The sequence below is a fragment of the Anguilla anguilla genome, chromosome 8 (genome assembly GCF_013347855.1).
Source record: "Anguilla anguilla isolate fAngAng1 chromosome 8, fAngAng1.pri, whole genome shotgun sequence".
Taxonomy (NCBI): domain Eukaryota; kingdom Metazoa; phylum Chordata; class Actinopteri; order Anguilliformes; family Anguillidae; genus Anguilla; species Anguilla anguilla.
The window spans coordinates 6,725,375-6,741,745 of NC_049208.1; the positions used below are offsets into that span (position 1 = coordinate 6,725,375).

The 16,371-nt window shown below is 42.9% G+C and overlaps 1 protein-coding gene across 1 annotated transcript in view; it reads right to left on the bottom strand.

Moving 5' to 3' along the window:
* si:ch211-106n13.3 (vWFA and Collagen domain-containing protein) overlaps nucleotides 1–16,371 on the bottom strand; it is a 42,234-nt gene that overhangs the window by 17,418 nt on the left and 8,445 nt on the right. Inside the window, exons 9-13 of the mRNA XM_035429322.1 lie at nucleotides 16,245–16,298; nucleotides 15,287–15,340; nucleotides 13,626–13,679; nucleotides 12,393–12,446; nucleotides 2,146–2,199 (exon numbers count right to left, since the gene is read on the bottom strand). Coding sequence (XP_035285213.1) covers nucleotides 2,146–2,199; nucleotides 12,393–12,446; nucleotides 13,626–13,679; nucleotides 15,287–15,340; nucleotides 16,245–16,298 — 270 coding nt within the window. The remainder of the gene's footprint in view (nucleotides 1–2,145; nucleotides 2,200–12,392; nucleotides 12,447–13,625; nucleotides 13,680–15,286; nucleotides 15,341–16,244; nucleotides 16,299–16,371) is intronic.

The window sequence follows — 16,371 nt, forward strand, 5'->3', positions numbered from 1 at the left end:
GCCTTTAAAACTACATCAATGCTCTTAGGTAGACTGTCTGGCAGTTTGTATATATATATATACATATCGAGACTCATCTGTAGTTCCACTTTCCTGGCTTCAGTAAACCGGCCAGAAGATTCAGTTTCTGTGCCCACCACTTCCCCCAGGAGTCAGATATGCAGGATTTGCCTCATTTGAGTCTTGCCGGAACTTTCTCTCATTTTCTGGGTAATTGCTGGGCGGTTTGGGGGGGGGGGGGGCAAACATAAACTGTGCCTGCCACTCATTAGGTAACGGAAGCGCCTCAGCCCAAACTCAGAGTTTTCTGCGGGGCTTTCTACGCACTGTAAACAAAACATTACTGATCTAGACCCCGCCCTCCGCATCGACGACCCAACTGTCAAACCAAAACCTTACAGTTACTATAGGAACCCCGATGGATGTTTGAAAGATTTTTTTTTCTCCCCCTTTTCATCAATAACTAAACGCTACCACAATCTCTGAGCAGATTAGAATAGCAGATTATTTTTAGTCCATCAAAACTTTTAGTATTTTTTTGGGCTGGGTTTGAAACAGACAAAATTAAAAATAATATAATCACATCAAGGTCTGGTTTTCAGGTGGAATTCAGTCTCTCTCTCTCACACGCTCTCTCTTTCTGTCACTCCCAGTTAAACTTTCTCTGTTTTTCTCCCCTCACCAACACACTGTATTTCTCTCTCTCTCTATCTACACACACACACACACACACACAGACACACACACACACACACACACACACACACGCACGCACGCACATACACTCACACTATTTATGTTCACCTCAGCATGGTGTCCTGCATTAACTATTCATCTGATCATAAAAAAAACCCACATTGACCCTTTTTCTGACTAGTTCCTGGATGTTTTCCTTTTCTGATGTAAAGAAAATAATATCAAGGTGGCTACTGGCCTTTGAAACAAGTTCATGACAGGGTTTTGTTGCCAGTTCCCGGCTTAAATGAGCGAGCATTCAGACAACCGTGGAACACTTCACACGAAGAGCAGGGAAAACATCGCTAGCTATCCCTGGCGGAGAATAGGAAGAAGAAGAAGGAGAAGAAGAAGAAGAAGAAGAAAAAGAAAAAAAACTACTCTGACAAACAGCTCTGCCTCAGAAAAAGTCACAGCACACCTTCTAACACAGCACAGATATATAAAAAAAACACTGAGCAAATTGGTCTAGAACATTCCCTGAATGTGGTGCTGTGTGTGGGGGCACGGATCTCAGGAAAAAGACAGGGAGGAGGTTTCAGGTCAGTCATGCTAGTCCATCCAGGGTCATGCGGAGTATTTTTAGAACTCACAAGATGACACAGGAGGCAAGGTAAACAATGCGCTGAAAAGCTGCGTTATTCGTAAATGTTGTCGGGGGGCCATTTTGCCCCCCTGATGGTACGTTCTGGGCTCAGCAAACATGGCTGTGGAGAGGGCCCAACATCTGAACCACACAAGCAGGATGTCTGTTTTGGGTTACGAGTCATTAACTTCCTTTAAGTGGTTCTTTAAATTATTCCTAAACAAATATGCGCACCGTTTCCACGGTGTATTTGTTAAGCTAAGAAAAACAAAACAGAAACGAACCTCTTATTTTTAGTTGATAACAAATAAATATTTCATAAAGAGACTCGTAGCTTCCTTTTGATCAAACGATAGAGAAATCAGAACGTAGGTTCTGTCACAACCTGACAAAGCAAAAAACTGTTTTCTCCAGGGACACATACTGCAGCACTAATGAAGCTGCCTTCGCTCATCTACGAGACTAAGATTCATCTACAAGACTTTAAATTCAAACTATTTTGCAGTCCCACCTCACCAAATGGAAGGCTTCCCAATAAAAGGTACACGGTATTTTTTTTTAAATAGATTTAAATTAGATATTTTTGTGCTCGGATTTGTAGTATTCACACATGAATTTCGATGTGAAATTGTTAACGGATTCCCTTTACCTGGTGTCCAGAGAACCTGTTCAAAGGCTTTGAAATAAAATAAATTAATTTAAATTAAAATTTGGGATGTCCTAAACTGAATAGATTGCGAATGAACAAAAAGTAACGCAGCCTTGGAAAACGGAGAGGCCTCTGTTTTATCATCAATATATTGCCACAGAAAATGCTGACTTACAGGAACCCCAGGCTGTCCATCAATCCCAGGAAGCCCAGTGTCTCCTTTATCGCCCTGAAACAGAGCACACAGCACACACTGAGATTAGTTCTGTCACTTCAAACCCCTAATAAATAAAATAAAATCAATGAAATTCACAAACCATAGTGTATCAACAGTTTATTAGTCAAAGAGTATTTTAGCTTGCTGACTTTTGGTCGAGGAACATAAATATTGTCATCTTTTACACCCAATGAACTAAGCTCACAAAAATACAATGTAACACTTGATGTACACAGCTTTGTGAAACATGCAATATATGCATTAGAAGAAGAGGTTTAATTTTTTGTTTCTGCTGCTGACAAAAAAAAAGTGAACTTCCTCAGACTGGCAAGTTACCCCACACAACCACTAGGGGCAGCAGAGAAGAAGACTGCTGGTTTCATGGCGGTGTCATATTTGTAGAATTTTTCCAAAATAAAAACATTATTTAAGATGGGAGGGCATAATAAATGGAGGTATTATTCCTACAATGTATTTGTATGATCCCACATGAGTTCCAACTGTGAAAAAAGGCCTTTATTATCATGGTAATATCAAGTCAAATCAGGACGCATATCATTTTGATAGAAAAACACTGTGTTCAAATGGACACATTTATTTCCATTTCAATTCAATTAAATTCAACTTTACTTTGTATCGCACTGTATAATAGACTAGAGAACTGCCACAAAGACACTTTACAGAGTAGCAGGGCAAGCGACAGAGCAAAAAAGAGCAAACAGAACAAACACCAGACCTGAACCCCCATATAGCAAGTCCATTATTTATTCTTATTTTTTTACTGCCAGTTGGGAGAAAACCTGAAATTGTGGTGAGCAGAAATTCCCCAATGGGAGGAAATCTCGAGAGGAGCCCGGCTATAGAGGGGGAGCCCATCCTCCACTGGCCAGCCTGGTGGCATTTCACAATACACTTTTCAGCTAGAGTGCCTCCCTTCAACTTCTTTGCAACATCTTTAATGCAGCACATAAGTTAACATTGTTAGAACATGTATTGGTTCATATTGCAATGTTAAAATACATTTTAAAAAATCCCTTTTGTACGTGCAACGTTAAGATACTTCCGCCGAGTTTTGCCGTTAAAAACTTGTTGGTTCAAACTTAAGCATGTTCAAACAATGCCGTGTTTAAGCAAGGAGAACCACACATTGATGGCCTCTGCCACAAATCTGCTATCTTCTGAAGTGGTTTGCCTTCCTGAATGTATAAAAAGCATACAAGCAAAGAGGCCTGTAATTTAAATAAGAAAACGTCTGCATGAGCGCATAAAAACGTCATTAGTCTTTAATCGCGGGGGGGTGGGGGGGGAGTGACAAGTTTTTGGTCTTTGTGGATGCCTGACATCAGACAAAAGAAGTATAGGTCAGACCTGTAATGGATCACACACATTTTTCATACTCACTGTAGTTATTTTTACTTTATGGTTCAATCATTACATATTTTTTTAATGCTTTTAAACCAACGGCACGAGCACTAACCATAGATGAAAAAATGGCCTTTTACCAAAAGATGCATGTTTTCAGATGTTCTATTTCGCAGGGTTTTTCGGCTGAAAAAAATCATGGGGTTTTTTTTTTTTTTTCATGCAGATGTTGTGCACATGCTGCCTATGGTTTTGGCTGCTGGTAATCAGAAAAACACACATGCAGACTTTGCAAACAGACCACTTAAATACTGCAGTAAAAAAAGAAAAAGAAAAAAAAAAACCAAGAGCTTGTGATGTACAGAAAACGGATAGAGTGAAACTTAACATTCTGTGCACAGTTTTTGAAATTTAACCGACGGGTTTAATGTTCACGGATCAGGGGATTTAATTTGCAGGAACACTCACTCACTGTATTACTTCCATTGACCCAAGTGAGGGATACCTCACCCCGTGAGGACCTATTTCAGGTTACATCACGTACTGATAAAAGTTTAACTTTGAGAATAAAATGTCTTTGAATAATTTACAACTTTTGTAATTGCCTCAGACTTTTCCGTAATTTGCCAGTGAAAATGATTTAAAGGGGATACTGGGGGATAATCTACTGGGGATGTTCCCTGAAAATTAACACTCGCATATTATAACGTAGCATAATTACCCAGGTAGCAAGCGACTCTGGGCCGGATCTGAGCCGAAAGTCAGCACCGTCCGGCTGGAATCGGCACAGATTCAGCCCAGAGTCGCTTGCCATCTGGGTCGCGTTTACTATGAATGTTTAAATTGCTGGCTAAGCTCCCAAGTAAAAATAAATCTATGAAAAACAACCCCAGAAAGGACAAACACAAGCATTTTGACGGACACACCAAGCATGCAGGCTAACTGAGCCTGGTAGAGTACATTCAGCCAAAAACTTCCACTGGATTACAGTATACTTTCAACCAGAACCAAAGGACCAAATTCACACAGATCCCATTATTTGTGTATTTATAACACAAGGGTGAAATATTTACTTCCCCAGCACTTTCAAATGTGGTTGCCAAGAGAAGTCAATTTATCTTAATTTTTTGCTGCCTGGTTGTTAGTTACAAAAAAAAAAAAGTAAACATTGATTTTGGCGGGAAAACAAGGTAGCTCAATCACAGCGGGTTTCCACGGTGACACTGTCCGTGATTACACTACGCATTACGACATTCGCGCCAACAGACGCCCAGGTGACCTCTGGGGGGGCACGTTCAGCGCGCTAATGTATTTACACAGCTGGGGTATTTACAAATTCAACACCCCTAACTCAGGAAGTGATGTCGCGCTAATATCTCGTTCTGCATCTCGAGACCTCAGCCTCTCCCACCTGAGCATAGCGATGTTATTCTTGTCGCATGAAAGGCAGGGTCTGCGATAATAATCGCTTTTCCCCCACGCTTCATTACCCCTGGCTGTGGTTCTCTGTGGCCATTAACGTGTGCTAGCATTAGCTCATGCTGTCCCTAGTTTGCATTTTAGGCCGGTCCTTATGCTTGGAACGAAGGGAATGGGCGACAGTGTAGTACAATGGGTAAGGCGCTGGTCTTGTAACCCAAAGGTCACAGGATCGATTCCCAGGTGGGACACTGCCCTTGTATGCTTGAGCAAGGTACTTAACCTGCCTTGCTTCAGTATATATCCAGCTGCATGCAATGGATGCAATGTAAATGCTATGTAAAAAAAAAAAGCAAGACTAGGAAACTTAGTATATGGCTGGACCTAACACACGTGATCCGGCCGACCAATGGTGTAACTTCATAACTCAGCCGACCAATGGTGTAACTTCATCACTCAGTCGCTCAGTCACTCAGTCACAGACATTCGCGTTTGTGGGGCTGGCCCCGCTGTTGCGGTCCAGCCAAAAAAAGTTGTGTAAGTCGCTCTAGATAAGAGCATCTGCTAAATGCCTGTAATGGAATGGAATAGAATGGGTGAGTGCAGACCACCGCTAGCAGTGATCTGAGTGCAGACCACCGCTAGCAGTAATCTGAGTGCAAACCACCGCTAGCAGTAATCTGAGTGCAAACCACCACTAGCAGTAATCTGAGTGCAGACCACCACTAGCAGTTATCTGAGTGCAAACCACCGCTAGCAGTAATCTGAGTGCAGACCACCGCTAGCAGTAATCTGAGTGCAAACCACTGCTAGCAGTAATCTGAGTGCAGACCACCGCTAGCAGTAATCTGAGTGCAGACCTCCACTAGCAGTGATCTGAGTGCAGACCACCACTAGCAGTTATCTGAGTGCAAACCACCGCTAGCAGTAATCTGAGTGCAGACCACCGCTAGCAGTAATCTGAGTGCAAACCACTGCTAGCAGTAATCTGAGTGCAAACCACCGCTAGCAGTAATCTGAGTGCAAACCACCGCTAGCAGTAATCTGAGTGCAAACCACCGCTAGCAGTAATCTGAGTGCAAACCACCGCTAGCAGTAATCTGAGTGCAAACCACCGCTAGCAGTTATCTGAGTGCAGACCACCGCTAGCAGTAATCTGAGTGCAAACCACCACTAGCAGTAATCTGAGTGCAGACCACCACTAGCAGTTATCTGAGTGCAAACCACCGCTAGCAGTAATCTGAGTGCAGACCACCGCTAGCAGTAATCTGAGTGCAAACCACTGCTAGCAGTAATCTGAGTGCAGACCACCGCTAGCAGTAATCTGAGTGCAGACCTCCACTAGCAGTGATCTGAGTGCAGACCACCACTAGCAGTTATCTGAGTGCAAACCACCGCTAGCAGTAATCTGAGTGCAGACCACCGCTAGCAGTAATCTGAGTGCAAACCACTGCTAGCAGTAATCTGAGTGCAAACCACCGCTAGCAGTAATCTGAGTGCAAACCACCGCTAGCAGTAATCTGAGTGCAAACCACCGCTAGCAGTAATCTGAGTGCAAACCACTGCTAGCAGTAATCTGAGTGCAAACCACCGCTAGCAGTAATCTGAGTGCAAACCACCGCTAGCAGTAATCTGAGTGCAAACCACCGCTAGCAGTTATCTGAGTGCAGACCACCGCTAGCAGTAATCTGAGTGCAAACCACCGCTAGCAGTAATCTGAGTGCAGACCACCGCTAGCAGTTATCTGAGTGCGAATGTGGACAGAACATGTGCAAATCAAAGCCATGAGAACCACATACTGTACAAGAGGGCGAGCTCTATGATCAGGAGCTCAGATTACACTGAGAAATACCTCGGTGAATTCTTTCTACAAATTATTTCAGCTTGTGAGCTACGAAACGACAAGTCGGCAGTTATATATAGATGACCATGTCCAAGCCACTGTTGATGTATCGTGAAAACACCTTTCAACAGTATTCGACAGGGTTTTCAACAGTATTTGTTGTCTTTGCACAATGGCACCAGTGATTTCAGTCACATACATACACGCGATGTGTCATTAACATAACACTCTGTCCTACTGTTTACATATCTGCATGCGCAAGCACTTGACAAGCAAACATTAGCAAAGCTAACAGTACCTAGTGTAGTAAAAGGAGACTCAGGGGTGATTTAATTGAGGCTTTTAAATTCATAAAGGGGATCAACAAAGTGAACTACAAGAAATTCTTCAGGTTGAGTTCTGTTAGTAGAACGAGGGGACATAAGTGGATTAGCAAACGATAAATTCTGTACAGACATTAGGAAGAATTTTTTCAATCAGAGAGTAGTCAATGTGTGGAATAGCCTGCCAGGTCACGTAGTAGAGGCAGAAACTCTGGGGATTTTCTAGACAAGGCTTGATACGGTGTTATATACTCGTCTGTAGGTAATCAGAGCACTAATTTAGTCAGGAAAATGGCGAGCGTTGTTGGGCTGAATGGCCTTTCCTCGTCATTATGTTATGTTATGTTATGTTAGTATTCATGTTAGTGTTCCATTTTTATAAGATGACTGTAACAACATATGCATTAATCGTGAATCCTGGTTTGGAACTGTTGTTTTGATTGTTTTTGGCTGGGTGGCAGAATGCTGATAACAAAAAAGTCACAAAACGTGTGTGCAATGGCATCTGGTCGTCTAGCTCACGGTCCCTAGCGCAAAAGGCTAGTAAACAATCTGAAAGCACTCCACGGTTTAGCATTTAGCATCTCCCGTTTATTTTGAGCTTAGCTGGGCTACACGCTACCGAGTACAAACGTTGCATTTGTTCACATAAATATTTGTAAATATTATAAGTGGTTTATAACATTTTTAATCTGAAAGCAATGCTCCAAGGAAAAGGGATGTTGTTGTTAAGATGTACTGTTAGGTGTTTTTCAAAGTGAAATGTGTTTTATATTTATCTGCTTGTTAATCGCTTAGCAGAATGGAACAATCCCTTTCCAGGCAAAATTTAAGAAATAAAATAAAATCAAGCACATGGTCTGGAAAATATGTGTTGACTACAAATATAGAGAATAAACATACTCCTTTCATGGTTATACCAAAGCAAAAGGTACATATTTTGATATTTCTTCAGAAAGAGCAGGAGAGGTTGGTTCATTATATCCTAACCGTAATTTGCTGTGGCCTTTGCTGTTTGAGTTAGTCTGTCTGTATGTATGGCTTTCTGTTATTGCACCAGCAGAAATATACTATACACATGCATACCTACACACATCCATGAACACACACATGTGCACTCACACACATACATAAACACACACATGCGTTTACACAAACACACACACACACTCACACACATGCATATGGACAATCACACACGTACACACACACACCTACACACACATACACACACGTACACACAGACACACACAGGCTCACACACACTCATACACACTCACAGCACACACACACGCACACACACGCACTCACACACCCACACACACACACACACCTACACAGACACACTCACACACACCCACACACACACACAGACACACTCACACACACACACACACACACACACACACACACAACACAGACACACTCACACACACACACACACACACACACACACACACACACTTGAAAGGTAATGAGCCTGGGTGTGTGATGTGTTATGTTTTGCATTGTTCTTCCTGAGGGTAGGAACAGCCTCCCTGGAGGGCTGTAACTGTAGGACCTCACACCAGGCACTTTGAAATTACAACAGGAATAATTATACCTCTCAGCGCTCAAATTATTTCCATGAGTGCAGTTCCATTTTTTTCGCTAGTCTTTATGAGACTTCACTGCAAAGCATACATGCATTTCATTCATGTTATGGTAAATTTTATGCTTGAACTCTACTACAATGCCTTTAATCCACTGCAATGCCTTGACAGCAATTAATGCCCCCATATTCAGATATCACGACCAACGCTGGGCACATCTTCACTTATGAATGTAACATGTACAGTACAACTATATAGTGTCTGTGCGTGCACGCATGTGTGTGTGTGCGTGTGTGTGTGTGTGTGTGTGTGAATGGTGTGCATGTGTGTGTGTACAGTGTGTGAGTGTATGAATGGTGTGCATGTGTGTGAGTACAGTGTGTGAATGTGTGTGTGCATGTGTGTGCTGTGTGTGTGTGTGTGTGTGTGTACAGTGTGTGAGCGTATGAATGGTGTGCATGTGTGTGTGTACAGTGTGTGAGTGTATGAATGGTGTGCATGTGTGTGTGTACAGTGTGTGAGTGTGTGTGTGCATGTGTGTGTGTACAGTGTGTGAGTGTGTGAATGGTGTGCATGTGTGTGTGTACAGTGTGTGAGTGTGTGTGTGCATGTGTGTGCTGTGTGTGTGTGTGTCTGTGTGTGTGATTACGGTTTCTTGGCCCTGTCTCCTGCACATTGCTAATAAAGCCGCTTCCATCTCCTGAGCCACATCAAACCCCCCCTCAGTGGCTACGATGATCAGCCAGCGCTGGGAAGGAACAGCGGATGGGGGTTTTGGCTCAGAATGAGGGGTTTCACTCCCAGTTTATATGGGGCTCTGGCATAGCTCCTGTCTTTTAATCTAAAGATTTTTTTTTTCTTTTTAAAAGCCTGTTTCAAATAAAGAAAACAGGATGAAAATAGAGCAGTTGCGCCTCCACTCAAAGGCAATGTTGTTATTCAACCGCCCCGAAGAAAGGTTAGACCAGGGCAGGGGCCTGCAGCCTTATCCGAAAAGGGTGTAGGTAGGTGCAGGTTTTTGCTCTGGCCCAGCATCAGGACACCTGATTCTACTTAGCAAGGTCTTGACTCAAGACCACGATTAGTTAAACAGTAGAATCGGGTGTCTTGGTGCTGGGCCAAAACGAAGAACCTGCACCCATACTGGCCCTTCTCTGATACGACTGCGCACCCCTGTACTATGGTTAGGAATGGATGTGATATCACACATGCAGTAGATCAATAGCTGAATATTTTACACGTAGCCCTTCAGCTTCAGCTTTGATAAGGGCTAAGCGGGTCCACGGTATGCTTTCTGATCTCGACCTGGATCACGTGGCAGCACACCCCATGCTGTGTTCGTTGCCCGTCCACAGCATTCAAATATTTCCTCCGTTTTGTTCACCTTGGCACTGATATGTCATCCTTACTGTAAGTGGGCATGTGACTTCAGTCCTTTTATGGCCTATTTTTTAATGACTGTACTGTATTTAACCCTTTAAGGTGTGAGATCACAAATATGTGATTAAAATAGAATGCTCGTAACTGAAGATTCTACTGGTGATGTCACAATCGCCGCAGATGACTGAAAGGAATGGAGTTCTAGAACACCGACTTAAAATTTTGGAGGAAATAAAAGACATCGCACAATGACCGTGGCTTAAAAGAAATACTTGCATAGTGTGTAGAGCAGCACTGTACCTAGCTAGGATAATTTGATTATGTTAGTGTATCTGGCAGGATTGTTTTTGTATGATTAGGTGTGATTCCAGTGCTAGTTTGTACTTGGTAGGATTCTTGCTTGCTGAACAAGCTTACTCTACAGGGTTGGAGTCCTGATCGATGTGGTCACTTCTGGCACTACGATCCTTACTTCACTCTAGTGTTTCTTTTGCGCCTCTACATCATGAAACCTATGCACTTGTTGTACGTCGCTCTGGATAAGAGCGTCTGCTAAATGCCTATAATGTAATGTAATGTAATGTAAAGCACTGAGAAAATGCCAATTTTATAGGGCAAACCAAGATTTCAGTGAAATTACAAAATGGCATTAAAAAAATTAAAAAAAACATCCCAAAAAACCAATCCTTGAAGTGTTAAATCGCCCCCCCCCCCCCCCCCCCCCCCCCCCCATTTAGACTGGTTCCCAGGTGAGGTATTGATCCTGTCCCTTCACTACCACTGTCAGGAGTGAAGATTATTCCTTTGAGTCTCTCAGCAGTGGAGAGATGAAAAGCCTCCTGTCGTCTGATCCCCCCGGCAAACAAGCCGGCCACAGATACAGTATGCAATCAGCTGCTGTAAACCCGCTGTTACAGTCTCCCCAGGGAGTGCTCGGGGGAGGAAAAAAAAAGATTCCCCACACTGTGGGCGTGATTAATGCCTTTTTCTCCTGCCTGAATGAAGAACTTCTGCAGCGAGTGGGGATCTTGCATCCTGACACACAGGATCTAAACAAGCATGGAAGCAATAGCTTATAGGTCCTCGTTAAAATCAAAATTCAATTCCATAATTCAGCTCAAGCGACATCTTAGTAAATGTCCTAATCTCAGATGTTTTTTTTATTTTATTATTCTTGTTTGTTTGTTTTTCTTTTGCTTCAATTAATTCTTCAGTCTAGATCTAATTGGTATAGAGTTGTTAGAATTTCCTTATTTAGTTATTTATTTATTTTATTTTTTTGGCTACACTGAAAATTCCCCTGTCAAAACTAACTACAGATTTAAATGACTACACAGAGAGAAAGATTTACCCTGTGAATAAAATAAAATGTGGGAGAAATGTTACTTGTTGCATGTCTGAACTGGCTGATATTGCTTCCTGTGGTTTAAAATCAAAACTCTGACGCAGAAACCTTGCAGATTTCTCAAGAGAGAGAGGACTGCATGCTGCTTTAACATCCAAATCTATTCATCAGCTTTTTATATAATGAAAAGGTCTCATTGCTGCAATGGCAGCAAGGTCCTTTATAAGAGTAAAAGAAAATGTCTGTAATTTTTTCGTTTTATATCTTGCTGAAAATATATATTGACTGAGAGAGATAGTGAATGTCCTTCGGCCCAGAAAATCTTTCACTTCGTCTATTCAGACGAACCGTTCGAAAGTGACTTCAGTTTTGGTTGTTTTGACCCCGTCGTCCTTTCAAAAGCAAATCAGAAAAAAATAAACAGGAACACTTCGGCAGTATCTTTCACGTTCTTTTCCAAATGACAGAAACACATTCCACGCTGCTGTTCTATCATGACACGAGCTCTAGCATGAGTGGCTTTGAGGAACATTTCACCATGGAGCAGGGGTGCAGGGGAGATTTTTGAAGTGGGGAGGGGACCAAACTGTGAGGAAAAAAAGGTCTCAACTTTTAAGCTTATACAACTACCCCGATCCGGGGGGGGCGGATAGGGGTCCCTATGAAACTGGGGGGAACGTATCCCCCCCACCCCACCCCGCCATCTACGCCCCTGCCATGGAGGATACATCTAGACCGAAATTAGAAATCTATGAAAATTGTGCTCTTAAAGGGACGGTACACTTTTTAGGTTTTTTTTTTTAATATACCGTTTCGGTTTTAGTGCGTGTTTTGATTGGGCCGTACAGTTTATATGTGCACAGAGGGATTCTGTGCAACCGCTAAGGGGGAGTATTTTCCAGTGTTTCGGTGTTTCGGAGAGGGATAGAGTTGAGTCTTACCTTCGGTCCCATAGGCCCAGCCGGCCCATCGTTCCCAGGAAGACCAGGCAACCCCTGGATTCAGGATGAGATGAGAAAACTCACTCAACATTCAGCCTCTTCTTCATGCCAAATAATAATAATAATAATAATAATAATAATAACACCTGCACAGCTACTCGCACAGTGTACACACATACACACACGCGCACACACCCACACACACACATACTCACACACACACACACACACATACACACATACACAGTTTGAACACGCTTTCACAAGCACACACACACACACACACTGCTCTTACCTGCACTCCAGGTTGTCCAGGTGGCCCAGGTGCCCCTATACCATCTTGACCTCCCTGGAAGTTTTAGAAAAATAATTACAGTTAAATCGTTTAAATGAACACCAAACACATTCGCATCTAACATTTATGTAACATCAGCTTAATATAGCTATTGCAAGGTTTGAGATACTGAGATGCTACAAATTGACCCCGATTGCATTTTTATTATTTGTTTTGGCTGGGATTATGGTCAGGTTATGCAGATTTATGCCTGTACGGCTCAGAGAGTTTGGAACCCAAGGCTTCCCAACAGGACTCACGATTCCCCACAGAAGTGAACATAATGGCCACAGAATCACAATGCTCACAAACACTACTGTTCACAACACGTTCGTACCCTGCGGCCTCATACAGTCACAAAGAATTCAGTTAGAGCTTCACACAGCTCCACAAACTTAGGCAATTTCATGTTTCTTTCTCATCTTACTCTTCATCTGCTTAGCTACACGAGCTCCTGTGGTCAAGTTATATGAATGATCGTAGGAGAAAAGGTAGCATTACTTTTCCAACCGTGATTGTTTAGTCTCAAAGTGCAGTGTAACATTTTGAAAGTTTTAACTTGTAAATTGTGTTCTTACAGATGAATAGAGTACATGCTTTGTGTTCAGGAGTGACCTTGTCTGCCTTTTTTAAATTGAACACATTTTTGTCGAGATCGAATTTAACAATCCGAAACACAACAGCTTTTCATCTCATCATGAGTAGACATTTTCAAAATTTCTTTTTTGGGATAACAATCTGTAAAATAGCAGTTGTTATCTAATATTAATACACTGCATTTAAACAGCAGTTTTCCTCTCCGGACCTCCACGTGCTTTACAGTGAGAAGGAAATTATCTTTTTTTTTTTTTTACCCTAAAAGGATTATAAATGTTTTAAAAAGGTTTTACTTGGCTTACCTTTTTCCATGTTATCCCCTTTCCATCCACGTTAAACCGCGACCAATCGGGTCCCTTCAACAGACAAAACAGGCAACACCAGTGTTCACAAAGGGGCCCACTCCATTGCATTCTATTCCATTTCATTTACCTCAGTGTTGTGGTACAACTCTTGCGGTATAAACCCAAGAACCTAATAACATAAAAATTACTGTGGGCAAGAACAGACCTTTCAGCTCGACTTAGCTCTACTTTTTTATGTAGCCATTGCCCCAGTGTCAAATGGGCAATGTATTTTTTATTTATTTATTTATTGCTATTGCACCTTCTTAAATCAAAGCCAGTTGATGCGACAGAAAGGCAATGCATCACATGACTTGTACCCTACCAACTGAACCCGGAGGATTGTGGGTATTAGCCCAACCTCTTAACAACTAGCAACAGCTAGTCAAAGAATGCAAGGGAAGCAATGTTTGCTCAAGTTTGAGAGAGAAGTGAGAGAAGAAACAAACCCGGTTTATTAATTTGTATAGCAATTATTACAATTTAAATTCATGTTTTAAGAGGGTTTCTGCTGGTCTCTAGTCAGTTTTAACCTTTCAGCTATATATAGTTTCTATAGCACTGGCCTCCCTTGTGATAAGACAAATGTGCCACTACAATTACCAACTGAAATAGAAGTTTTTTATTGGATGGGAGCTTGATTTATCTAAGACTCCCGACATCGGACGCTGGTGGCTAATAGCCACTTCAAAAGCCCTCGAAATGTTGGGTATCTTAAGGCCTAGGTCTAGGCACTAAAGGCCAGAGTCGTGAATTTAAAATTTCTTATCTGACATTGTTTGGACATTTATTTTTTTTTTTAAAGTTTGTATGCTGTGCGAATGCACATCAGCGGCAGCCAAAGCTTTGATGAGGATGAGGGCCCAGTTCACAGACCTCAGAATGCAGCCCGGTGCAAAGTTTAGCGGGCGAGCCTAAGACCTGTGATCAGAGGTACAGTCACGCCCCGAGCGCGGGCGGGCTGTGACTTCGCTGCTGAGCGGCGGGCGGTAAAGTCTCAGGGCGTGAGAGAGGGAGAGAGAGAGAGAGAGAGAGAGGGAGAGAGAGGGGGAGAGGGAGAGAAAGAGAGTGAGAGAGAGAGAGAGAGAGAGAGAGAGAGGGAGAGGGAGAGGGAGAGGGAGAGAAAGAGAGTGAGAGAGAGAGAGAGGGAGAGAGAGGGGGAGAGGGAGAGAAAGAGAGTGAGAGAGAGAGAGGGGGAGAGAGAGGGGGAGAGGGAGAGAAAGAGAGTGAGAGAGAGAGTGAGAGAGAGAGAGAGAGAGAGAGAGAGAGAGAGAGAGAGAGAGAGAGAGCGTCGCGGAGGACAGTGGCTAAGGAACTGGGCTTGTAACCGAAAGGTCGCAGGTTCGATTCCCGGGTAAGGACACTGCCGTTGTACCCTTGAGCAAGGTACTTAACCTGCATTGCTTCAGTATATATATCCAGCTGTATAAATGGATACAATGTAAAATGCTAAGTAAAAGTTGTGTAAGTCGCTCTGGATAAGAGCGTCTGCTAAATGCCTGTAATGTAATGTAATGTAATGGAGGAGACCCGCACGCGGCGGCGAGCCTGGGAGGTGGCGGATTGCAGCGGATCGCGGTGGATAGTGCCCAACATGGCGGTCGCTGTCGAGGTCTCACCATGGGGCCCGGAGGTCCGGCTTTCCCAGGAACGCCCCGTTCCCCTCTGTCCCCCTGAACACGGAACACACGATGAGTCACACAACCTGGCGCCCAATCAGCTCCTCACACTCACATGATTGACATTGGCTTTGTGAATCTAATGAAGTGGGGTTCACTAATTATGAGAAACAGTTACTTGCAGTATACAAGTTTGAATGCAGACATATAAGGAAACACACAGCAGCCCAATGTGCAGCAACACTCTCAGAAATAAATGTACAATTAATTTTTGCACTTAAAAGAACAAATTTCCCAAATGTACCCTGAAAGTACAATACTGTTCTATCTGGGTAGTAATAAGTCCCTTTTACAGGCAAACAAGGTACAAATGAATTGTGTATTTCTAACTAGGTGTGCAATTTAATTTACCTATATGGTAATGCCTCAGTGAAAAGCTTTTGTACCTTTATAGGAACTTTTTTGTACCTTTTTTTCTGAAAGTGTTGGTAAAGAGCCTCAAGACGATGAGAGTTACTGTGGTGCTATGGAACCAGCACTGAGCTTATAACCAGGTACTCTTACATCCCACCTGGGCCAAACCTACCTCAACCCACGGCCCAAACAAAATCACTCCACTAAATTATAGAGCTGAAAGATTTTAGCTTGAAAGATATGGTAGATGATACAGGAGCAATTTGAGTCACCCTGGATTAGATGGCCGGAAATACTACTTGTATTTTTATTTATTTTTATTTTTCCATAGATTGCGTTGTTGCCGTTCTCGTTGTTAGTGTTAATCAGTTTAACCATCAGGGTCCAAGTTGAACTATGCGGTTGTTCCCTGTACTTGGACCGGTACTTCTCTCTAGGGGTTTCGTCATACTTGTTCCTGGTTATGGTTATACACTTATTTAGCGTTACTATAATGTGTGACATCGTATGTGTGACATCATACGTGACATCATTCGGTACTCACTTTGGGCCCCTTCTGGCCGGGCTGTCCCTTGGACCCAGGCCGTCCCGCTTCACCCTGAACGCAAGGAGAAGACAAAGACCTAAACACACCGCGTTCAGTACAAGCGCCCTTTCGGCTGCAGTGATTT